General features: G+C 27.0%; 1 protein-coding gene and 1 long non-coding RNA gene across 2 annotated transcripts in view; one reads left to right on the top strand and one right to left on the bottom strand.

The window, feature by feature from the left end:
• The window catches only part of LOC100207091 (hatching enzyme 1.2), a 49,054-nt gene that overhangs the window by 11,788 nt on the left and 10,309 nt on the right, over positions 1-26,957 (bottom strand). Inside the window, exons 2-8 of the mRNA XM_065800786.1 lie at positions 26,490-26,555; positions 26,223-26,252; positions 17,310-17,396; positions 16,988-17,129; positions 13,210-13,280; positions 4,063-4,167; positions 1,460-1,509 (exon numbers count right to left, since the gene is read on the bottom strand). Of these exons, the coding sequence (XP_065656858.1) occupies positions 1,460-1,509; positions 4,063-4,167; positions 13,210-13,280; positions 16,988-17,129; positions 17,310-17,396; positions 26,223-26,252; positions 26,490-26,555 (551 nt within the window). The remainder of the gene's footprint in view (positions 1-1,459; positions 1,510-4,062; positions 4,168-13,209; positions 13,281-16,987; positions 17,130-17,309; positions 17,397-26,222; positions 26,253-26,489; positions 26,556-26,957) is intronic.
• The window catches only part of LOC136082226 (uncharacterized), a 37,372-nt gene that overhangs the window by 7,352 nt on the left and 3,063 nt on the right, over positions 1-26,957 (top strand). The gene's annotated exons all lie outside the window — the stretch shown is intronic.

The following is a 26,957-nucleotide window of genomic DNA, read 5'->3' as shown; positions in this document are numbered from 1 at the left end:
TATGGCCAATATTTGTGAATCAAAACTATATTTTGTAAGAATTGTCTAACTCGACTTGAATCAAACTATTGTCTAACTCGAATCAAAGAATTGTCTAACTCGACTCGAATCAAAACTATATTTTGTAAGAATTGTCTAATTAGACTCAAACCTCTGTTATCATACCTTTCTGCTCGTAAACTAGTTGAAAGAGTGAGACTAGAACCTTTGTTTTTAGAATAGTTAGATATCAAATCTAAAGTTTCTCAAATTTCAATATTTAGACCATGATCTTTTTAATGATTTTTCTTAGACCAATTTTTTTAAAATGATTTCTTTTTATTTATTAGAAACTGCAGAATGGGCAACTTTGCTGACAACAGTACTCTCTGTTTTTGGCAGCAGCTTATAGAGTTGATAAGTGCAATAGAAACATCAAATACAATTATAGAAACATCAAATACTCTTTCATGATTTACAATAAACAAATCTTGATAATTCAATTTTTACAAATTGACATGATAAGTCAATTTTGATTAGTTGGTGTAAGTAATTGTCAATTTTTAATGGAAATAGAAAGTTTTGCTTCCACTAAAGTAAAAACTCATGGGACAATTAGTAAAAACTTAAAGTTTGATGATTATAATAAAAGTCTGTGTAGAAATACTTTTTGACATATAAGGTACTTTTTATCTCTTTTATATTGATAAATATCAATTGATTACAACACTTTTATATTGTTAAACTTATCCACAACAATGTCATTAATAAAATTTATAAAAAAAGACTTTGGATTGTCCACAATTGACTTTATCTCTTAGAAATTCTTCTTAGAAACAGTATTTGTAATTATGAAACCTTCGGTCAGATTGAAAAATTTGAATCTAAAGGAATCTCTAGTAATCTGTAAATACAAGTAACAACAGGAGCTTTTAGAAGTTTTAGAATTTACAGGATAATACTTTTCTATATCCAATTACAAAATTATCCTTTCAAAAGTATTATATATAATATATATAAAAGTATATAATTAAATACCATACATAAATCCTTATACATAATCACTAAGCATTAAAAGTTTTTTTATATCAGCCAATACTTTTTTCTCCTAAAACTAACATGTCTGAAAAATTCATAAGAAAGTACTTATTCTGATCTTTTGAGATGTCGCTGACTGCTTTATAAGAAGGATTTAAAACTTCTAAAGCTTGCAAAGCTAGTCAACAGTAGATGAATAGCTGCAGTAAGTATGTTTGCCTAGTGTTGTTTTAAAGATCAAGGTAAAAATAAGATACCTTTTTAGTCTAAAACACTGACACTTCTACCAAAATCAGATATTGAGCTTTAACAGATTTCTAATCTACTTAATTTCTTGTCAATTAGCATATTATCCACCCTCATAACCCATTTCATCCACTCTCATAATCCATATTAACTGTTTTTACAACAAAATGTAAAATAAAAAAAAAGTAAAACATACTGAAGAAAATTGCTTTATTGAAGTGTCTTTAAAAAACTGATTTGCCAAACCTTAAAAAAAGATAAAAGTTTTTTCTTTTAAATTTTTTATTATCAACAGTTATTTTAATATATTTAAACTAATAGTCATCATTACTTTGAATATATTAGTCATTATTAGTCATAAATTTTGTATATTGTGCACAAATATGCAGTGATAGGTTAGATATTAGGAAGGTTTTTATATAAAAATAGGTATAGTGAATGTAAAATGTTGTTTGTAATTTAGAATTATTATTTTTTACATTAGAAAAAAATAATAATAATTCTAATTACTTTAAAACTCTAAACATTTTTGAAGTCCTAATATGATTTCATTGCTTTTAAACTTTCATCTTCACCAAAGAAAGTATTAATATTAAGTTGATTGGTACCAGAAGTAAAATTTAATTTAAAGAAAATTAGGAAAAATTAAATATTGAAAATAAATTATTTATTATCATTATATAACTATTATTTAATAAATTTGTTAGTTATATTTATTTTAGATCTAAATAATATTCAAGAATCTCTCTGGATGTGGAAAAAAAGATTCATCAAGATATTTTAGTTCTAGTTTAGATCTTTAGTTCTAGATCTACTGAGATTTTTTGAGTACTTTTGAATAATTAAAAAAAATGCCAGTGGGTTTTTTTGCTTATAAAAAAGTGAAATTGTTTTTAAGAAAATGGCTGAAGGAACATTGACAGTAAAAGGAAGCAACAATGGTTAATAACAAGTCACATAATTATGTATTGGTAAGCGAAACAAGCGGAGATAGCTTAAGCAAACAAAATTTAAAAAAAAAATCAATAAATATGTCTTAGTAATCAAAATCTTTAAAAAAGGAGATTTTAAAATCAGGAAAGTCTGTTCAAAACAACCAAGAAAATGTATACCAAGAAAGGAGTATATAGCATTGTCACCATAAAATCCAATTATAAACATAAAATTGTTTTAAACATTAATATAGATACAAGACAATACCAACTCAAAAATAGAATCTTGAGATATATGAGACTAAACAAAAAGGAAGGAGAGTTTTGTCTGTCAAAAGATAACTTGTAAAGATAGGCATAGAATCCAACCCGCATAGAATTTCAGTAATTGCCAACATCATTGATCTATAACAATGCGTTAAACATCCATCTATGTGAACGTCCTTGGTATAATAAATAATAAAGAGTTAAAGCATACAAGCTTTATCTTGAGGCAGTGGTAGGAATACAAAAGAATTTCTCGTAAATAATTAATAAGTCTTAGGGAAACTTCTATTCCAATGCATCGCATTTAAAGCGTACGCTAGAAATCTTATTTCTTACCACTGCTTAAAAACATACGCTACATGAATAATTAATGAGTTTAAAACTTTTGTTTTGAATGATTTGCTTTTATATTTTTGAGGGTAACGTCTCTCTAATTCCCATTGTCATCTTTATAAGCCATAAACATGAATGCTGCTATAGACAAGCAGTAAACATGAACGCTGCTTTAGATAGCAGATTCAATTAGTTTATCATAAATGCAGAATTAATAGCAGCAGCAATTGCCATCCAAAAATTAGAACAATTAGGATCAAACACAACAAACAAAAAAGAATCAATCTGGAATTGCTCTAGAATAAGATTTAATAGCAACTGGCTAAAAATAGTACAAGTGCAAGTTTAGCATATGAAGCAGCAATGTCTGAAATTGAAGATAAACTCCTTTCGATTTAGATTGTCACATGACACTTGTAATGCTGCTGATAACATTATTTCAAAATGCACTAGTAGCACTAATTTATAACTTGATAACTTTCATTGCTCTTCACTGGTAAAGTATGTCTTTTTGTCTTTTTTGAACTGAATACTGCTTTGTCAGCAAGGGCTGCATTCAAATATTTATTTAGTGTTGCAGGGCAAGTGTTTATGCCAAACCATACTAGAATGACACATTAAAAAAACCTTACCCATCTCAACCTTACCCAAACTCTTAACAATCTTCATGTTTATCTTTTTTATACAACTTTTTAAGTCTTCAGTTAACCATTTCCTAGCTTTATAAACTAATCTCTATTTTAAAACAACTCATAACTTAATAGTGGTTGCTTACAACCTTGTTAGAAGTAAACTAGAGTTTAAAAATATATAAATGTAAGCCAGTATTTAATAAATAGTAAATCTATGTATAAAATTATAATATATCAAGTAATATAAATTTTTTTCTAACCCAGCCTATCAACCCATGCTAAATCTTACAACTTTTCTAGGGTCGGGTTTGCAAAAAGTCTCATTTTTAGCTGTGGTGGGGGCTGGGGCCCCAGTCTTTTCCTATATGATGGGAGATTATATATGGTCTCTAGTCAGAAAAGATGAATATATGCACTCAAGAAAATTTCAATCATTAAAGCACTTCTAATCTTAAGGAAAGAGTTATAAAAGCATTTAAAGTAAAGAACTTTTTTCATTTCCTTTTTCTCCTAACATTGTGCTTCCTAAATATCTTTCAATATATGAAAAAGTGTTAAAAGTGTTGTGTAATCATCCTTAAAATATTATAATAGACTGATACAACATATTGCCTAAGAGAAAATTAACTAAATACCTTTTTTTATGTTTGAGGATACAATTGTAACAGCTGCATCACGGTCACATCGATTTTGTTCATGTATAAAACCCATAGCATGAAGCATTTCGTGCAATACGATCCCTAAATAGAATAAAACAATTCATAAAATAAAAACAAAAAATATATATTGTTCTAACAATTTGACATATTCGCTAAACTTAAGATAAAAAAATAATTCAACTATACAACAATGTGCAACCATAAAAAAATTGAAAAATAATTCACATATTAAGATGTCAAAGGGCTGTCAGAAATTGTCAAAATGCCTGCCCAAGTACTTGTCAAACGAATAGGCGGATACACTGGTATCCTTACAAAAGTAAAAAAAAATTTTTTAATAAAAGTTCTACTTATAAATAGTCGATAAAAATTTTTCATTTAATGATTTATAATGATAATAATTTCATTATTTAAAGTTGTTCTTTTTCACTTATATTTAAATTTTAAATATGTTTTTATTGCAATTGTTTTGAAAGTAAAGTAACAAAAACTTTAAAAAACATTTATTTCTTACAAGTTGATGAACAGAATCCTTTCAAATCATTTTTTTTAAAACCAAATCTATATCTTTTTAAAAAAAGACTGAAAACAATAAAAAAAAATTACTTAAAACTGAAACTTGGATTTTTTTGCTTTAAAATAATTACAGTTTCATCTTCTAGGTTTTGAATAAGAGACAAACTAATAAATGAATTTAAGGAGTTCTGATTTATGCTAATCGTAAACATAGTAGATAACTTGAGGAATAATAACTACGTATTTTAAAATGTCTATCAATCTATCAGATTGTGTCCTACCTAGAATAAACGGAATGATAAGACAAAATGATTTGGCCAAACAATGGCACAATAAGATGTGAACTTCTGGAGATCAATAAGTTGGTAGTATTCTATCACAAACGATATGCTCAATATCATTTTCTATAAAATAAAAACCAGATATTTAGGATGTTTGTTTTTATTTTTTTTATTTTTGACAGGTATGCTTAAGCAATAAGGAACATTTGAAGTTTTGAAAAACCTTTGTTTGCGTGTTGTTGTCATGGAGTAAAGTTTCATAATGACTATGCCATTCACACTGTTCAGCACCCTACAAAAATGATGATTTGCTCAGTCATCAGCAGCTAAGGTAATACACCTATTTATGTGGTAAAAGGTACAATGAGGCGAGATCAATATAAAGAAGTCCTAGAAAATCAGTTGATTCCGCAGCTCAGAGAATGGTATCCTAATGGGAAACCATTTTGTTTTTATGCAAGATAAAGCTTCTTGCCACACAGCATGGAGTGTAAAAGCTTTTTTTGAAGATTAAAATATCTCTGTGTTGGATTAGCCGGGTAATAGCCCATAAACAAACCCTATTAAAAATATGTGGAAGCTGATGAAGAAGAAGTAGCTAAAGATCTACACATTTCTATTAAAAGATCATTTATTTGTGGAATAACTATATTAAACTGCAGGAAAGAATACATTTTTGTATTGAAGCAACATAATTAAAGGGGTAACTGTGGCTAAAGGTGGCTCAACAACATTTTAACATTTGATTGAAAATTTAATTTTTTTTAAGAGCTAATAAATACATTGTTTTTTAACTTTTATGTTCTATTTTGTCAAAAAACAAATAATTACATAGATAAAAAAATAAAAAATAAAAATATTGTATTATTTAAACAATCCATAGCCATATATTATAACCTGATAATTAAGACTTAACATCGAATTAAATCTATATATATATATATATATATATATATATATATATATATATATATATATATATATATATATATATATATATATATATATATATATATATATATATATATATATATATATATATATATATATATGTATATTAGGGTGTCCCAATTTTTCACTTTTTTTTTAATTTTAATGTGCACGCAGTTTTTCCCATTCTTTTATGTCCCCTGATAGTAAATATATATATAAAAAAACATTTTCGGAAATCAATTTTAGATAATATGTAAAATTCCATTTTTTGTTAAAAACCTAAATTTTACACATTTTCTTAATAAAATACAAAAATGTTTAAAAAAATATGTATTTTAGGAATAATAAACTATATATTTTTTAACTGGGATTTAGAAAGAACCTTTTTAAGCTTCTTTCTATTGCGCCTTGCCACCAGCATTAAATTTTGCTGCATAATGTCAGATTTGTATCCACCTACAAAGTCCTGAATAAGGCGTATGTTCCTTTCTGCACAATCGTTAACGCAAGTCAAACTTTTAACAAATTTTTTGAATAAATCTAATGACTTCAAAGCTTTTTCCTTCCTCCACAGTTCTACTTCACCATCAGGGACTTCAGAAATTTTCAACAGAAGCCAACTTTCCGGACCTACCAATTCCCAAAGCTCAGTGGACTCTGATATGACGGGTAGCTTAGGTTTTCCAGTTTTGAACTTGTCAGGAACATCATACTGAACTAATCTGTCCAACATCTTTTTCTTCACTTCCTGCTCTACATCTTTATCAGCCAAAGATAGCAGCACCAACTGCTCAATCAAGTACCAGTTGTGTCTTTGCATACTAACAACCAATGCTGGGATATTTACAACCAAGATTGGGATATTTATCTTAGATGCTAAATGCATTTTTGAAAGCCGCAAGATCATTTGAGGGTGATTTTGCAACCAAATACGACTTTAGAAACCAAGGTACATACCAGACAGATGTGAAGAATGCCGCTGTCTCTATCATATTTCTTTCCTTTTTGCTCATAATCATGGTGATCTTATCAGTTATTCTCAAGGTAAAAATGTATAAAGCATCAGCCATAAACCTAAAGAATAAAATTTTGTTACCATTAATATTTATCATATTTTTTATTTATATGTTATTTATAATACTTACAAAAATTTTATAATTTATCTATAAGGTTTTATTTTTTCAATATACTTTACCTGGCTTCATGGCAGGCTCCAGGTTGATGGAAACAAAATCCAGGTACTTCTCCCAAATAGAAAACAAAAAGCTCGCATAGTTTCCTGTAATCACTCCTAACAAATGTTTTTGAGGCAAGGGCTTCTTTTCCAAACTCCAGAGCTTTCTTAGCAATTTCATAAAAGGGTGACCCAGTCTGAAGCTGACTCCAATCAAACCTAACTAGGTCTAGCATCTTGTCCACCTCTTTCTTGACTGAATACCAATTTTTATGGAGTTTGACATACAGCCCTTTTCTTGGGCCTTTCGTCTTCTCTCCAGTCAAAGCCTCCATAAAGTGTGAGATGTGTATTTCTAGCATATGTCTTCTTCAGAGAAAACATAAAAGTGGAGTGTTAAGGATGGAGCTAAGGATAACAACAGCTCCAGAGTGTATTCCAGTATTAGATGCCGTAGTGTCGCAGCAACAGCAAATATTTGATCAACAATGTTGAAGTATTCTAGCAGATTCAAAATTGCTACAGCCTGGTCACTACCTTTGGAACTTGCTGTCTGAACAACACCTAGCAGTATGTCATCTGTGTCATCCATATCAGGGGATGTAACACTCACCGCTATTCTTTCTACAGAAACAGTTATTTTCAGATCTTCTTCAATATGTTTCACCCGTTTTCCATCAAAATGAACACATAGCTTTTTTCCTTAAGAGTAGTTATAATTTCTTGCCTGAGTTTATCTCCTACTGCCTCTATTTTTCGGAATCTCTTTCTATGAACTGTACTTCTTGATAGAATAATATCTTCTAGATTCACACCAGCTTTATTGCAAATAGCAGCTACTATGGAAGTTTGTGGTCGTATATCTACTCTGTATTGGGCGGAAACTGGTTCCGATTCAGATTCATTTTCAGATGAAAGCAACGAAACCTCAAGGTCATTGGATTTTACTGCATTCATTGTGATTCTACCTTGCCTCCTCCATCCTCTTGAGCCTAATATTTTTATTTTCAACTGAATTTTGTAATACTTCATCAATTTCTTCTGTAATATACATGTAATAATATTCAAAATTTGCTAATGAAGTATAAAAGAGTGTATTACTCTCCTCTAAAAACTCTGTCTGTATCTTAGAGAAGTTGCCATCACTAAAGTTCCAGTTCAATGATTTGAGATGATACAAATTTATGTACTTATTATGGCGCTTCAGTATCTTATCCCTGACACTGGATCCACTGATGATAAAATCTTGAAACCCTGCTTTGTTCCAAGTGTCTATTACAGCGGAGGCAACACATCTTTGTTCAGAATTCTTGCAGAAACTATCTTTACAGATCAGATCCCTGTTCTCATGTTTCTGAGGGCAGGCTACTATCAACTTAGTAGATTGAAATCTTATAGATCTAAAATAAAAATAGACAAGTATTAATCATTATGTTATTTTTTTTTTCTTACATAATTTTTTGCCTCATTGTGTCTCATTTTTAACACTTGTAGGGGAGGGGGTGATATTAGATTAAATCTGTATTGCATAAAATAGACCATTTAAAAATTTTATCATTGTTTTATAGTATATTTATATAACAATAACAAATATTTGTTTTACCTGGGAGATTTTAGAAACTGGATGTATCTAAGAATATTTCTAATGGTTGCCAGCTGGTTTATTGGAAGCCCATTGATTGTGTACTTTAAGAGAAAAAGTAGCCTCCTTGGATTTGTTGACAGGCTGTACTTTCTCTTCTCACTCTTCTTTTTTTTGTTTTTTTGAGTATGACCCATATAAGTTATTAATTTTATTATTAGTTAATCTTAAAACAATATTAAAAAAATTTAATTCTAATTTCCGCCTAAAAAAATTACATTTTATGATACAATTTTCAAGTAAATATATGTTTATTGAAGATATTCATAACTATTACATAATTATATATGAAAAAAGTTCTTATTTCAGTAAAATAAGTTTCTAGTTATTACTATAAGCTGTTAAAATCAAAATAATAAACAAAAACCAGTTAAAACAAAACAGTATATAGAAAACACAAAGTAGTCATGTTCAAGTAGTCATTATTATCAACATTTTCTGTGAATCAGGCTTCAATGAACCTTCTATTAAAAAAAATGTCAGATGGATTGATTCTTATAAAGTCTAAAATCATTGGTTTTCAAATCCTCTAGGGTAAGGGGCATTAAAAATGTAAAATTATTAAGTCCACATCTAAAATAGTGTTATAAAATGTCAAATTTTATCAAAAATGAAGAAATTCAGACTTTACGTATAGCTGAAATTGACCTCAAAAAAAAATTTTAGTCATACATATGAACTCAGTAGACAAAACGGAATGAGAAAAACATGCGTGCAAAAAAATATTTTTTTTGCGACACCCAAATTTATATATATATATATATATATATATATATATATACATATATATATATATATATACATATATATATATATATATACATATATATATATATATATATATATATATATATATATATATATATATATATATATATATATACATATATATATATATATATATATATATATATATATATATATATATACGTATATATATATATATATATATATATATATATATATATATATATATATATATATATATATATATATATATATATATATATATATATATATATATATATATATATATATATATATAAAGTACATATATAGGTATTATATAATTGAGACATTCAAAAACATCAGATTGCAAATAAATTCCAAACCAATTTAAGCAACATTAACTTTCTTGATATAACTCTTAATCTTCAAAAAAACTCCTACCAACTTTTAAAAAACAAAATAACTAACTGCTTTACATTCACACTGAATCAAACCACCCACTTCAAGTTCTTAAACAGATCCCTGTCTCCATTAATGATCGACTATTACAAAATTCTTTAGATGAAAAAAAATATTTACTCGTTTTTTTCATTTACTTATCAAAACTAAAGCACTTAAACAAAACGCTTTTAAAAACTTCAACTTCAATTACAACCCAAAAAACAAGACACCACTCCATCCTAAATAAATGGAATATAACTTGATTTGATTAACAATAAAATCAATAAGATTTAGCCAACATCTCTACTGTTACAACATCTCTATTGTTAGCCAAATCTTTTTGCAAATAATAGATAACCATTTCCCACCTTATTTCATAAAATATTGAAATCTAATTGAATACCACTAAGGTTAGCTAGAGCTGATCAAGCAACATTTCAAAATTATAAAAAACCAGAACAAAAAAAAGTATTTAAAAAGCACAACTGAAAATTTCCCTTGTAATTGTAAACCAAAAGAAATCTGCCAGTTGAATAAATATTGTAGAGCGACAAATATAATTTATAAATGCATAACATTTTCCCTAAACACACAACATAGATTGGTTTATCAGAGAGCGTGAAGAAAAAAAGAAAGGGAATCATAAGAAATCATTGAAAAATCAAAAAAAAAAGTTAACTTGGTCTATCCTAAAAAGAGCCCCTGCTTACAAACACACAACAACAAAATTTACTTTTTTCATATTTACTTTATAAAAAAAGCTGAAGAGCTGCTGAATAAAAAAACAATTTCCACATGTCAAAATAGTTAGTAAAAATAATAATTAGTAAAAACACTTATCCAACTTTTATCTTCAACATCATGTTTCTCCAAAAGTAGGTTCATCAGGAAAAAGTAGGTTCATCAGGAAGCTTCCTGATGGAGAAACATGATGTTGAAGATAAAAGTTAGATAAGTGTTTTTACTAATTTATTATTGCTCTGTTCTTTAAGAACATTGAGCACTCTTTTTGTAGAATACACTGACATAATTTATATATGTATATATATATATATATATATATATATATATATATATATATATATATATATATATATATATATATATATATATATATATATATATATAAATAAATATACATATATAATTATATATATATTAACTCTTGATCGTCTTTAATTTTGACCATAAAACTTTGTTTTTGAAAAAAAAATTTAATTGATAGATTGCATCCCTAAATCAAAACCTGCAGCCTATAAAGCGCCATACTTACATGTCCTACCTATTTGTCAGTTGATGTAGCTCCTCACATGTTTTACCTATTTCTCAGTCGATGTAGCAACACTTCTCTTAAATTCAACCTATTTGGGGGTTGTATAAAGTACGTTTGCTTTTATTCCAATCCTCCATAACCCCCCCCCCCTCCTTTTCTCGCATTTTGCTATACAGTTTTTTGAGTATCCTCAACCTCCTTATAAATACTTATGCTTTTAGCCTACCTACCCAACATTTTATGATATTTATTTTAATTTAGTGTCTTTTTACTATTATAACTGAACTCTGCCCCCTATCTCATATACTCCATTTCCAGACTCCCTCTCACCAATGTAAGCGTATATATTTTAAGGACGATCCTTTGTCAGTCTATGTAGCAGCACTCCTCGCATGTTCTACCTATTTGTCAGTCAATGAAGCAGCACTAATTGCATGCTCAACTTATTTTTTTAAAATAAAGCAAAAATTTTTATTTTTATTTTTTACAGTAAAACATGCACAAAGTGTTGCTACATCGACTATCTTACAACCTGCTGCTATAAGGAAATGCTCCTATATCGACTATCTTATAGCCTGCTGCTGCAAAAAAGTGCCGCTACATTGACTGAGGGTTTGGTTGAAGCAGGCAGTCTATCAAATAATAAAAAAAAACTTTTTAAATATTTTTTGGTCTTTGAAATAATTTTTTTCATAAAAAACCTAAAACTGACCTAACTGACTAAAATGAAGGAAAAATTAAAAACGACCAAGCAAAAGTATACATACATATATATATATATATATATATATATATATATATATATATATATATATATATATATATATATATATATATATATATATATATATATATATATATATATATATATATATATATATACATACATATTTAATCGATAAAAACTTCCTAAAATCTCATAAATTCCATAAGCTGTTTAATCGAAACAAACTGAAGGTTAGCTATAGGTGTCTTCCAAAAATTCGCAACATCATCACATCACATAACAATAAAACTTTATCAAATTCTTCAAATCTTAATGCTTTAACGTGCAATTGCTGACAGATTAATTTATGTCCACTTAATGGAAAATGTTTAACTAAAAATGTCATCTATTTATGTAATGTTAAGACAAATCCGCAAGATGAAGGCAGATATTATATTGGGCTTACAGAAAAAACTTTTAAAGATCGCCTTTACAAGCACAATAATTCCTTTCGTTATGAAAGTGGGTCAAACTCTACTGAACTTTCTAAATTTGTTTGGAGTGTTAAAAAGAAAGGTTTAAATCCTGTCCTTTCGTGGAAAATTCTAGACCAGGCTGAACCGTTTAAACCTGGTGGTAAGTCATGCAATTTATGCTTGATGGAAAAATATCATATAATTTCATCCCCATTGCCTTTACTAAATAAGCGAAACGAACTTGCGTCTAAGTGTCGCCATGAAAACAAATATATGATGAATAACTTTAATGTCATCAAAGAAGACACTCCACTGTATTTTTAATATATATTTTTTTTGTCGTTGTTTTTTTTGAGATTTGTAACATCTGATGATCGCTATTTGTATGAAACTCGGAGTAATGTTTTAAATAAATCTAGTGTTATAATTATTTAGTTTTTTACTATATATATATATATATATATATATTTATATATATATATATTATATATATATATATATATATATATATATATATATATATATATATATATATATATATAAAACAATTATATGTAACAATATTTTTAAAAACCTTTGCTTAATGAAGTTTTAACTTCAAAAGCATACTTAAGGTTGGTAATGACTTTTTTAAGGTAAAAAAAAATTATTTAAAATAAATACTAAAAAAGTTGCTAAAAAGCGTCTGAATATTTTTTTGGTTATAGTGTCATTACTAAGTTACATTTAAATGATCTCCTTAAACTTAATTTCATAATGAATCTCCCTAAACTTAATATATATTTCATGATTCTATTAAATCCAAACCTATTGTAACAAATTACATTGTCATATAAACCCCTTGTCATTTTAATTTTATTTTTTTAAGTATTTAAATTGTTTTAATAAAAATTCAAATTCAGAATTATAGAAATATCATCAATAATTAACAAAATACTATATAACATTATACCTGTATATTGACATCCATTTCCAATATTTATTTGTTGTTTTCCTCCAACTCTACCAAGATAACTCCAACATCTTGTAAATAATAACAAAAAGAATAAACTTTTTTTTCTTAAAACTTTTTTTATACCCTCTTTTAAATAATTTATTTAAAAGTTTTTCAATGGAAAATAGAACAGTACAGTACAGTACACAAGTAAAACATCAAAAAAAAGTACAACACCACAACAATAAGTACAATAGTACAACTACAAAGTAAAAACAGTATAACAAGTACAACAGTACAACAAAGACAATAGTACAACAAGGATAACAGTACAACAGCGCAACAAGTACAACAAGGACGACAATACATTGAGGGCAATAACATGTAAAAAAATACAACAAGCGCTAAATGGTGCTAAAAACATTTTTTCTTCCTGTGTAGGCATATACATATATTTTTAGAAAAAAATTTATTAAGATAAGATTAATTATTAGGATTTTGCTGCCTAAAGTTTATTTATAGTAAAATAAAATAGAAACTAAACAAGATATTGAACAAATTTACTATTTATTTGCGAGAAAAGTTTTTGTTAAACAAATCTTGTATCTAAGAAGACATACTAAAAGATACAACTGTATATAAAAACATTATCAACATAATAACATAGATTATTATAAATTTCATATATATTGATACAAATATATATATATATATATATATATATATATATATATATATATATATATATATATATATATATATATATATATATATTTCTTTATTTCCAAAATTTCTCTTCAGCACAAAATGTGTAAATATTCTAATAAGACAATTTTTTTAATTTTTGTTAAAATCATTTATTTTATAAAATACATGTTTTGACTATATCATAGCCATCATCAGTTAAAATAGATTATAATGCTTAAATCAAATTAGTAAATTTAAGCTGAATTAATAGAGACCTTATAATAAAAAATGCAATAAAAATGCAATTAAAAATTGTAACAAATGTTTTTAAAAAAGATAAACGAACCGGTAATTTTAAAAGGTACTAGATTGAAATTGTCATTTTTACATTGTTCATTTGTTTATTAATAGTAGGTTTTTCCCACTCTATGTACATACTTTTTTTGTGTTTTAATATAAATTTGTTGGAGGCCGAATCCAAAATTGAAAAATCAGCATAATTAAAACTATTAAAACATCTTTTATTTAAATGAATATGTTTATAAATGTGTGAGTTTTTATACCTTTTTTGGTGCTCAATTATTTATGTCCTTAAACAAGTAGTTTTGCCAATATAAGATGATTTACAGCCTGCGCATTCAAATTTATAGACAGCAAATGAATTAAAGTCTGTAGGAAAGAGATCTTTTGCGGAAAAAAATTTAGAAATTTTAAACGAAGTAAAAACCAATCTTACAGTGAATGATCTATGATGAATCTTTTAATGATTGTGTTTAGCCTTTGTTTTGTGATGAATCTTTTAATGATTGTGTTTAGCCTTTGTTTGGTTAAATCAGATATTTTTCCAATATAAGAAAGTTTAAAATTATGATAATTTTGAAGGTTTTCCGAACGCGATGAAATGTTGATATTGGTGTTGTTAATATGAGCTATGAATTTTCTTAATCAACCAAGAAGGGAAACGCAACTTGAAGTTGCGTTTGAGAACTTTAAAAAGATCATTAATATCATGACTAAGACCGAGACTAGTGTTGTTTCTTTTATAAACTCGATCGATTAAACATTTAACCAGACTAACTTTGTATGAAAATGAAGTAAAACTGAAAAAGTTTGTGTAGAGTCCCGAGAAAGTTTTCTTATGAAAAACAGTGGTAATTGTGGAGTTGTTTGTTTTATTTAGAGTTAGGTCCAAAAAAGATATTTTTGATTGAATTTCTTTTTCTATTGTAAAAGTAATAGAACTATGTTTATTATAGATATACTCCAAAACTAAATCGGCGTGATTTTCAGAAGTGAAAGCAGCAAAAATGTCATCTACATACCGCTTATAAAAAGTTGGTTTTTCTCCATTATATGATTTGAGCCATTTATCTTCAAAATATCCCATGAAAAGATTACCAAGATCAGGGAGAACCCATACCAACACCATCAATTTGGTCATAAATTTGTCCTTTGAAGAGAAAAGGAGTTTGAGATGTTGCAAAATTGAAGAGTTTTTTCAAGTCACTTATACTAATTTTAAGATTAACTTTACTATTTATAATGCTATTGACAGTAATATCTATTGTTTCTTGTAGTGGAATATTGGTGTATAAACTTGTAAAGTCGTAAGATACTATGAAATGTTTATGAAGGCTAGCTTGGTTGACTTCTTTAGAAAAAGTGAAAGAATCTTTAGTGCAAAACTACGAAGGTATTAGTGGAGATTCTTAAAGATTAGTTCTCTAAAAAATTTAGCTAATTGATAATTATAAGTACCAATGGATGATATGATAGGTCTGAAACTTATATTGTCGTCAGAAGAAATCATCTTATGTAATTTTGGAAGACCATAGATGCGGGCTAGATAAGAGCCTGTATTTAAAATATTGGATTTTTTTTTGTTGAAATATATGACAAGCTAATGTATACATTTGTTTTGATCAATTAGCATTTCTGCTAATGAAACTATGCAGTTCTTCAGCATCTCTGTAAAAGTGTGCTGGTTGATTTGACCTGTATAAATGTTACACAGGCTTACTAAGTTAAAATTAAACCAGCCCTAAATATCAACACTCCTATCTTGCAAACCATGCAACTCCCGTACACCACCACCTCACAACATCGGTTATACTTTTCAGCTTTAAATCATTTGACAAGAACATTTCTTTTTCCATTTATTACCTTAAAGTTAATGCATCAGTAGAAATTATGTTTCAACTCTTAAGTTCCTAACTGCTCCAAAAACTCTTATTTGCCTAGTTTTTCTCCTCAAACATCAGATCTTTTTTTCATCAGATCTAAAAAGCCCTGCCTGAATATGCACAAAGGGACAGCTTATCAATAGATGCTGCTACTTTTTATATAACAAAAATTGAGTGCAATTTCTTTGCAAACAAGCTGATAGTTTATATGCCCTCAAAAGACTTATTCAAACGTTTATCATCAAAAAATTTTCACCTTTTTTAAAATACGTCAAATTATTTAAATAATATTTAAATAATAAAATTATGATTTGAAGTTTTTCATTAATGGGGCACATAAAAGATATTTTTTCAGAAATTAATTCATAAAAACTACTTTTTCTCTGAAGTTTTAAATAAACACAAATATAAAAAATCACTAAAATCAAAATTTTCCTGAAAGTCACAATAAAACTTATTTAATAACTCATTTCCTACATTAATCCTTTCCATCCCTTACTAGTTAGTAAGAAAACAAAACCAGTTTAAACTTTTTCCTTTTTTCTTTTTAATTTTTTTTTTTAAAAACAAAAAAAAATTTGTATTTCTTGTTGGGGGAGATCCCCAAAAGTACATATGCAGTAAAAAGTACGCACTTACCTTAACACATAAATTTTTCAAAATAATAAAAACAAAAAAACTAGACTTTGAGATCAAACCGCATTTATAGTCACTAACTTTTACAATCTTTAAAAATATTTTCCATATCTTGTTCAAAACCATTTGTTTTTTGGTTAACCCCCTCCCCCTCCCCATGTACATACTTTAAGGAAGACCCTTAATTCTAATAAATAATATTAACATTAATGCAGTTATTAAAAACAAAATTTTTTTTCATAATAGTCAAAAAAAAATTTTCTAGACTATTTCAAAACATTTCAACATACCCTCCATTGGCTACAGATGTGAAATAAACATAATCTCGTTCATTAGTGCGAGGAACCCAAACAGCAGGATTCAATTTACATAAGTTACTGGTCATATAAGAGTTCAACATACCAATAGATTTTAGAATAATACTTCTAAAATCTAAAAAAAAAAAAGATTTCTTTTTTTCTTAAACTGGTTGATCAATTTAACTTCTAATTTATCAAATTCTAAAACAATAAAAAAAAACCAATTAAAAAAATCAATTAAAAAAAAAAAAAACGTTTATAAGTTTTATACTACATAACAATGAACAAAAATATTTCAAAATTATTATTTTACCATATCCAGGTGACATTTCAAAAGTGTAGGGAACTCGTGGTTGTCCTAAATTATTTTTCCATAATGTTGGCATTGCACGTTTATTGCCTTTAAAAGTAAAAAAAAACATATAAAAATATATATAAAAAAAAAATAATGTAAAAATAACAATATTAAAAGTAACAAAAACAAATTATACATTACTTTTTTTTTAAAATTTATATTGTATTTTTTACACAGTACTTTATATTTATCCCCAATATTAAAGATAACAACATGATTAAAAGTGATATAATAATAAAAGTAACATAATATTTAAAGAACCTAAAGCAATTAATATAAATTTATAAGTAAAACTTGTAAAGTGTGTACACGAAACTTGTAAACTTGTAAAGCGTGTACACGAAATAAATGTGATAGTAGAAAAACAACTAAAAAAAAGTTCTCCTCAATTTTTATTTCGAACCAAGTAATAACTTTAATACAATTTATAAGAAGATCAAACATTAAAAAAAAAATTAATTATTCCTGTGGGAATCTAATAAAATTTCGAGCTTTCGCTTTAGTGGTACCCATAGGCTTGTGCACAGAATAAGAATCAAAACTATTTGATGCTTTTTTAAATGATATTTTAATATCTTTAATGTTTCTGCAAAGCTTTTTTGTTTTTTTCATTTTTCTTTTAATAATAGCCCAGTAATTTTCAATAACTCTCAATTCTGGGCAGTTTGGAGGATTTTCTGTTTTAGGCACAAATTTCACATTATTCTTTTTATACCATTCCATAGCTAGTTTATAATAATGAATTGAAGCTAAATCAGGCCAGAACACAGGTCTGTCATGGTGTGATTTAATGAGAGGTAAAAGGTGTTTTTGTAAAGATTCTTTAACATATATTTAACCCGAAAGTGTGGACTGAGAAATATAAGGTGCTAATTTTTTGCCACAACTGCAAACAGCTTGCCAAATCGAAAAGTTTTTAGCGAACTCGTCATGTTTTGTGTATTTAAACTTCTTATCTGCTTTTTCTCTATATTTGGCAATATAATAAACAGCACCAGAAATTTGTTGATGATCGTACTTGATATAAGTTTCATCGTCTTTAATAATACAGAAATTTTTAGAAATAAAATTGTCATACAACTTTCTGCCGCAGGTTCTTGCACTTTTTGTTGAATTTCAGAACGATTGGGCACTTTTTGTGCTTTGAAAGAATGAAAACCATGTTTGTTTCTAACTTTTGCAACAAAACTATGAGATCCATATATTCATAATCCATATATTTTTGCGCGTTCCCTTAGTGAAAGGCTTGGGTTATTCTTAAAACTGTTAACCAGTTTTATTACTAGTTTTATATCTTTAAAACCTTCCTTTCTTCCACAACCAGATTTGTGTTTGATCAATTTTGTTTGAGAAAAACGTTGAATAACACGACTAACGGTTTATGGATGTATTTGCAACAATTTTGCTATCAAATTGTAGCTACTATTAGGATTTTGTAAATATTTGTGCATAATTTTTTCTCTTAGGTCTTCTTCTTTTGTCATTTTTAAAACTAATTTCAAGTTAAATCCAAAAACTAACATATTTTTTTGAAACCACAACACGTTGTAAACAAGATACAAAACAATTAAAAAGATTTTAATACAACCACTGAAAAAAAAACGACGTGCTTATTCTTTCACATTTATTTCGTGTACACACTTTACATCAATAAAAATTTTTGAAAAATTATACAAAAACATATTATTGCACCTCTTATTAACAACAACTTACTAAGTCCATGCCAACATGGATTCTGCCCAGATCATTCATGCTTAATTAATCTTCTAACTATAATCGATTCTTGGACACAATCACTTAATAATATTATTCCTTTAGACAATATTTACCTCAGTTTTGAAAAAGCTTTTGACAAGGTATCTATATTATTTTTATTTGCTTTATTTGATATTTTATTAAGGTGTCACTCTAATGACAAGTTTTTAACGATACAAGTGACAACGAACTTAGTTTTGTAAAATTATAAATAAATTTTTTTAAATTTATGGATAAATAAATGAATAATAAAAAAAAAAAAGTTCCTCACACAAATTTTCAATTTCTAAATTTGCAACTTATGGCATAAATGAATCAATTCTACATTAGACAAAAAACTTTCTTGAAAATCAAAAGGTTATTATAAATCGTACTTACTCAAACAGGGTAACCCTGAAAGTGGAGTTCCCATTAGGAACCATCCTATCAGCGCTACTTTTTTTTTATCTCTGATTTTAACCCTATACTTATACTATGTCAAAACAAACTCTGTACTTATACTATGAATGATTCAGAACTAAATGTAAGAGTAAATAACAAATCTACAAACTGCAAACAAGATTTATGTGTTCACAAAGACTTAAATTTTCAAAACACACTTCTATTCAAGTCAACAAATAATAGGCTTAATAAAATAAAATTATTTATATTCTTTAAAAAAGTATTCTTAGCTCTAGTCCATTCTCATGTGGAGTATTGTAGATAAGTTTGCGACTTGAAGCATTTTAAGGGAGATTCTATTCAAAATGTGGGTATTATTAAAAAGTTAATATTTCAAAAGTAGACTTAACTCAAATTTATCATGGAAACTACTGATGATATTTTTTCAAAGGGTAAAATAACTAATTAGTTTCGCCCTTTTATATTCGGCGCCCTGGGCAATCGCCCAACCAGGCCCTACCCTAACGCCGCCACTGTGTGCATGTACAAAATTTATATATATGATTTAATTTAAGTTTGTATATATGTATGTATATAAATATATATACTGGGGTGTTGACTTTTTGGTAAATTTTTGGTATCTCCAGTTTCCAATATAAAAAACAGATGAACTTTGGTTTGAAAGTAACTCAAAAGGTTTTTATTTATTTTATTTAATTTAATTAATACCAGTTATCAAAATGTCATAAAGTTTTTTTATAAAGCGTTTATATTATTCATACTCAATAAGTATGCATATTATATATGTGTGATAAAATGATTTATGTGATGAAATTGTGGTTAATTTTTTGACCTTGTAGTAGATATTTTATCTTAGATATTACTTGAATTAATTTTGTTAAATAGTCTAAATACATGTTGCTTTTGTTAAGGAAAGATATATTCAAAATGAAGAAACGAAAAAAGCAGAATTTTATTCAGTACATATCCGAGACTTTAAATTTTATTTATATACTAGTTTATATACTAGAAAGGTTTTTTAATAAAAAAGATTCAAATACGTTTTAATAATGTGGTAGTGGTGTAGTGGTAGTGCTCTCACCTTATAAGCGAGAGGTTCAGAGTTCGATCCTCACCACGTTCTACGAATGTAGAAAACATAATTTTGATACAAAAGAACTAAGCAGAGAGCTTGCTAAACTGGTGACAGCTCAATGGTTGAAAGCAAATAGTCAGTTTAAACCACCAGTAACAATTTCGGAAAAATCACTCGCGGAAAAAATAGAGAGAATATGGAATAAAATATCCAAGTTTTTGAAAAACGCAAAACCATCCAAAGAAGCAACCAATAAAATAATTAATGACCTCGATAGCCTCTTTGATATCATAGCATGTACTCATACAATCAATATATGCACAGAGGCATCATCATTATGCAATGATCCTAAAAACTGCAAGATAGATGCACGTGTTTATTGTTCATGTCCTCTATTACAAAAAGTTCCTTTACTTGATCTTCTTTGGCTTTGTAATCAGAGGCTTAAAAAGAAAGAGATTTCTACTATGCAAATTGGTTTACTCTTTGGTGCCTAATAGAAGGAGGGGAGGGGGGGGTTTGGAATAAGCGGGGGGGGGGTTGGAAATATAACTAAAACTTAATAAGCAGGGGGGCTGGAATAAGCGAGGGGTTGGAAAATTTTTAAAAATTCTTTTTGTAGTCGCCATTTCGTTCTTACACTCTGATATTACAACGTATACAAGTAAATAAGTACTGTAAATGATATGACGTGCGATAAAAAGTAGAAAATTTATTTTTTAATGAATAATGAAGTAACGATAGAAAGAAGAAAATAGAACGTTCTTTTTTTTACAACAAAGTTTTTTGAATGAATGATATTACATAACGTAAGTAAGTAGTGAAAAAGAAAATTTTTATAAAAAATTGTCTTGTCTTGGATGGAATTTTTTATAAAATTTAATAGCCGAGGGGGTTGGAATAAGAATGTCCTGGGTGGAAAATTTCTGAAAAATTAATTAGAGAGGGGGGGGGGACGTCTATTAGGCACCAAAAAGTGTGTGATTATAAAGAATCGATTCGTTTACAGAGTAATGAAAAAAGAAAAAGCATTCACGAAGAAGCTGAAAGAAAAAGGAAAAAGTAAGAAAATGAAAAAGTAAGAAAAGGAAAAAAAAGAAAATGAGTTTGATATATTTCAGGTCAGCTAAATTACAATAAATGAATGGAATTCTTTAATTGTATTAAAACATTTCTTACTACAATTTAAAATAGACTTTAAAACTAACTTTTTAATGTTTGATATATATGTTAAACTTTTTTGAATTTAAAAGTATATATATTCTATTATATATATTGATACTTACCAATATTGGTAAGTAATAATATTTTAGAAACTGCATTTTTAAACAATTTAGAATCCTGAATTAGTTTTCAATTTGTTGGAAGAAAACAACAACGATGTTGACCAAAATTTTTTTTCGTTCTTTAGTGTTTATTTATACTGTACATACAGTATAAATACTGCTCGACTAAAGAACGAAACAAAAATTTTGGTCGACAAGTTGCTTGAAGAAAAGCTTGGAAAATTGGCATCACTGGTTACAAGATACTTAGAAAAACGAAGTCTATAGCAAAACAAAATGACTATAACACATGCAGCATCAGCTGCAATAAGATTTCTAATGTTGGTGCAGCAGCTATAGTTACTGGTAAAATAAAAGATTTTACAGCTGCAGGTAATCTTTCTCCTGATATGTCATACCTTTCTGTTGACCCAAACAAAATGCGAAAAGCTAAGAGTAATGTAATACAAGTACAATAATTGAAGCTAATAAATGTAGTAACGAAAATATAGTTGGAATTGCTTATGATGGAAGAAAAGACTGTACCAAAACGTTAATTATAGATAAATATGGAAAACTTCACCCTAGAGTCATACAAGAGGAGCATATAAGTGTAACTTGGGGGCCAACTGGATGTTATCTTGCTCACATCATGCCAGAACTTGCTATTCATCTGGAAAAACCTCCAAAAAAGATAGCTGAGGTGCTTCAAAAAAACGATGCTACTGAATAATGCATGGTAATAGGTGGATATTCAACTAATACTAACACAGGATGGTCAAGGGGAACTAATGCGCATCTTGAGAAATTGTTAGGATATAAATGCTATTGGGCAATTTGGATGAAACATACAAATGATCTAGCTAAGACATATAAGTATATCACTTGATGGTCCGACAAAAAACAAGGATGGATTTACAGGATCGGTTTGCAAAAATCTTAAATATGTAAATGATATGGCTACAAATTATAATTTTGCACCCCTGCCAGATGGAGAAGTACTTCCAAAACTTGATGAGAAAGGCATAAAAAGTTTATTTACTGATGCTTATATTAGTTATAGATATATAAATGTTCCCTGGAACACGCAAATCTTAAATGTGGTTCACTGTTTCATTCTCGCTGGCTTACAACAGATATGGCTTTGATATTTTTGTGGACAAGAAATCATAACCTTAAATACAGCAAGCTTAAGATCTTGAAGATACTAGTTGAGTTTAGTGTCAAAATGTATTTTAAACTTTTTTTTTTTTTTTTTTACTTCTTTATTTACTTTAAATTTCTACCAAACATCTGCTGGAGGACGGACCAAGAAACACTTTGCTTGAACTTAAAATTATTAAGACACTTCCAGTTAATGTGGTAAATATTATCACACCATATATACGAACTGGGGCTTGGTACAGCCATAGTGAGTGTATTCTGGTTTCACTCCTGACTAGCTCTAACGAAATTGAAAGAAAGTTTGGTTTTAATATGATTTTACAAATTAGAGGAAATAATGAGCTTGACTCTGCTGCTCGAAAAAGAATATCTCCAAGATTAACCTTGACTTGATTAACCTTAATCTTCAAGAATTAATTTCTTGGAATTTAAAAGATTGTTATGAACCAATATTTACATGTAATCTTTCTAAAGCGGAGATCTCCAAGCTCTTCGAAAATCCATTGAAAATTCCTAAATTCAGCATTCACACTCAAGCAACAGAACCCTGCGTCAAAAGCGTGATGGAAGCATCATCTGTTGATTATGGCCAAAAAAGAAGAGATGGATTTGTTAGAACAAGAATGATGCAAAGTGAAGAACTTCCCACCTTTAAATCAAAGAAAGATGTTCTTGAAATAATGTAATTAAGAAACAAAAGAAAATTGTATATTTTGTATTTTATTTAATTTTTATTCAAAATTTAAACCTGTAAAACTTAAAACTGCTTCAAATGAGAAGTATATTTTTAATAAAATATTTTGCAAAAAATCTTTTTTTAAATAGTTATAAATCTTTTAGAAAATTAAAAAGTATGAGGTCGTGTAACTTTTTGATTAAAAAACCATTCCCTTTCATTAAGGACGATAACATAAAGTCATTTGTTCAGAGGTGAGCAAGGGGGTTAGGGAGGGGGAAGGTGTTCCTAGGCTCTAATCATTAAGAAAGTTTAATCAGTTTCTGAAAAAACAATGTTATTTTACATAAGTATGAATATAAAATGATTTGGAGTTTACACTTTTCTAAAAAAAATAAAAATGTTATAACTAATAATATATTGCTTATCTAAATGTGTCAATTTTACTACCAAAACGTTTTCAAATTTAAAAACACTAAAAGAAAACTCAAATTAAAATTTAATTTTACATCAGAATATGACTACGCACTTTGAAAAATAGTGATTTTTATAAATTATGGTACTAACCGATGCACCCTAATGACCCTTGATTACACACTAGCTCCCATATATCAGTGAATTTTTTTTTCTTCAAAAGTATATCAACCTGGGTATCAAAAGAATCAGAATTTTATAGTGATTTCAAAATTCAAATTCTTTTCCACTGAAACTTTAAAAAATATATATATTGCAAACAAAATGTCATAAACAATGACCTTTTAATTTTTAGTCAACAATTGTTGTTTTTTGTATATAAAATATAAGCGATTCATTTTTACTTGAAACCATTATTATTTCTGAAATCTCATTTTCAATATATATATATATATATATATATATATATATATATATATATATATATATATATATATATATATATATATATATATATATATATATATATATGTATATATATTTATACACACAATACAAATAAAAATGTAAAAATCATCTACTAAATTTCTATACAAACAATGAAAAAGTAGAAAGTATTAAATTAGAGTAGATTATTCAACATCTTATAGTAGCCAACATTTTTAAATTGACTTAAAGTTACAATTAAAGGTAACAGTACAACAAACAGTTTCTAATAAGAAGTTAAATGAGCCAAAGGTTAAAGTAGTTAATGATTGTTGTAGAAAAAACATTACAGGGAACCAAATAGTTGATAGAACATTGTTAGCTGAGGTTTTTAAATTTCTTTGTGTCTAGAGTTTAGACTAGAGCACATAGTTCAGTAAACAGCTTTTAAACTTAAGTTTAAATGTACAATATGTTGTTTAAATGCACAATTGTTGGTTTAAATTGTTCTGCACTTCAAAAAAATGTCTCACCATTAATAATAATAGTTGAATATTTTACAGTATGTATAGAATAGAAGAGGGTTATCAATCTATAAAACTTTTCCTTAGATTACTAAAACATCCTCCCCTTATGACAGAAAAATGAATATTGCTTCAAATAATCAAGTTGTAATCAAAGAAGGTTCAAAAAATGTAATGTTTCAAGCTGCAAATATCAATTTTTACTTCATTCAGTCAAACAGATAAAATGTGATGCAGGCTAATTGATTATAGCACTTGGCAGCAATGTGGATTTAGTTCTAGTAATGGTGTCATTGCAGCAATTGACACAGGTTGGATATTCAATATTGAGGTCATTAGTAAATTTTGTCTGGCTTGTATCAACGCCAGTATATGGAAACATTCAAAACCAGAGAAATATACAAATTTAGCCCATAAAATATACAAACTAACCCATAATTGTTACTCATAATAATTACTCAGCTACTGCAGCAAAGATGTTTCAAAAACAGTTTGACCAAAATTTTTTGGATACCTAGTGGGCACAAGATGTAAAAAAGACGTCTTTTGAACTTCTTTTGAACGTTTTGGACGTCTTTTGAACGTTCAAAAGACGTCTTATTTAGGTCCTGTGCCCACTGGGTAGTTTGCTGATTATGTATCAAGTTGTGCCATAAACATCAAAATTATATGAATATATGCGTAAAAAACAAAATATAAAGTTTTTTCATGTAAAATAAAACTAGCATTGTATTTATATCATTAAAAGAAATATGACCACCTGTTGACCCACGTGTGGCCAACATATTATTTGTGTATTCACAGTATAGCAGTGTCCCAAGTATTAAGTTAGTTTTTAATTTTATGGCATACCTCTATCATGAAACTTTATGCAAAATTTTATTATAAGTGGTCTCATTTTCACTTTGAAATATTTTTGCCACAAAATTAGCTAATTAAACTAATTACTTTTTAATAAATTAATAAACTCTTATGTTTAAACCATTAAAAAAATGCAATGAAATAAAAATGCAATCAAAATGAAATAAAATTTAAATTGAGAGATAAAAATAATTTTTTTTTGGTAAGAAATTAATTTGATAAATGTTAATTATTAAAAAAATGAAAGAAAAGTAAACAATTAAGTTTAAAAACAAACTAAAAACAAAACAAATAAGAAAAATTTTTCACCATCTTTGAACTTCAAATCAGAGAGAATTCCTAAATTTAAAAAAAATATATATCAGTTATATCAGTCTTAAATAGTGAATATTAATCATTCTTCATTCTTAGGTAATGCTAAATAGATTTTAATTAGCAATAAAATTACTTTATATTACTTTAAATAAAAAAATACCTTTTGGTTAATTCAAAATGCAAGTTTAGAAAAAAAATTTTACATTAATTTTCTATAATTACAAAAGAAGTATAAAATTAAATTTTAAATATAAAATGTACCATATCTCATATTGATAGTGCTAATATCTTCTCTTTTAGGATTTTCATAGGCATTTTCATTCTTATCTAAAAAATTTCATAAAGTTTGAACAAAAAAAATTATATACATATATATATATACATATATATATATATATATATATATATATATATATATATATATATATATATATATATATATATATATATATATATATATATATATATATATATGTATATGTATATAATTTATGTATATATATATATATATAATATATATAAATATATATATATATATATATATATATATATATATATATATATATATATATATATATATATATATATATATAAATATATATATATATATATATATATATATATATATATATATATATATATATATATATATATATATATCAAAACATAAAACTTTTTTCTAAAAAAATTTTAAAATTTATTAACTTTACTTTTGCTTCAAAGAATTAT

The sequence above is a fragment of the Hydra vulgaris genome, chromosome 07 (genome assembly GCF_038396675.1).
Source record: "Hydra vulgaris chromosome 07, alternate assembly HydraT2T_AEP".
NCBI lineage: Eukaryota > Metazoa > Cnidaria > Hydrozoa > Anthoathecata > Hydridae > Hydra > Hydra vulgaris.
Note: the sequence above shows the minus strand (reverse complement) of the source record. Positions and strands in the feature narration are given on the sequence as shown.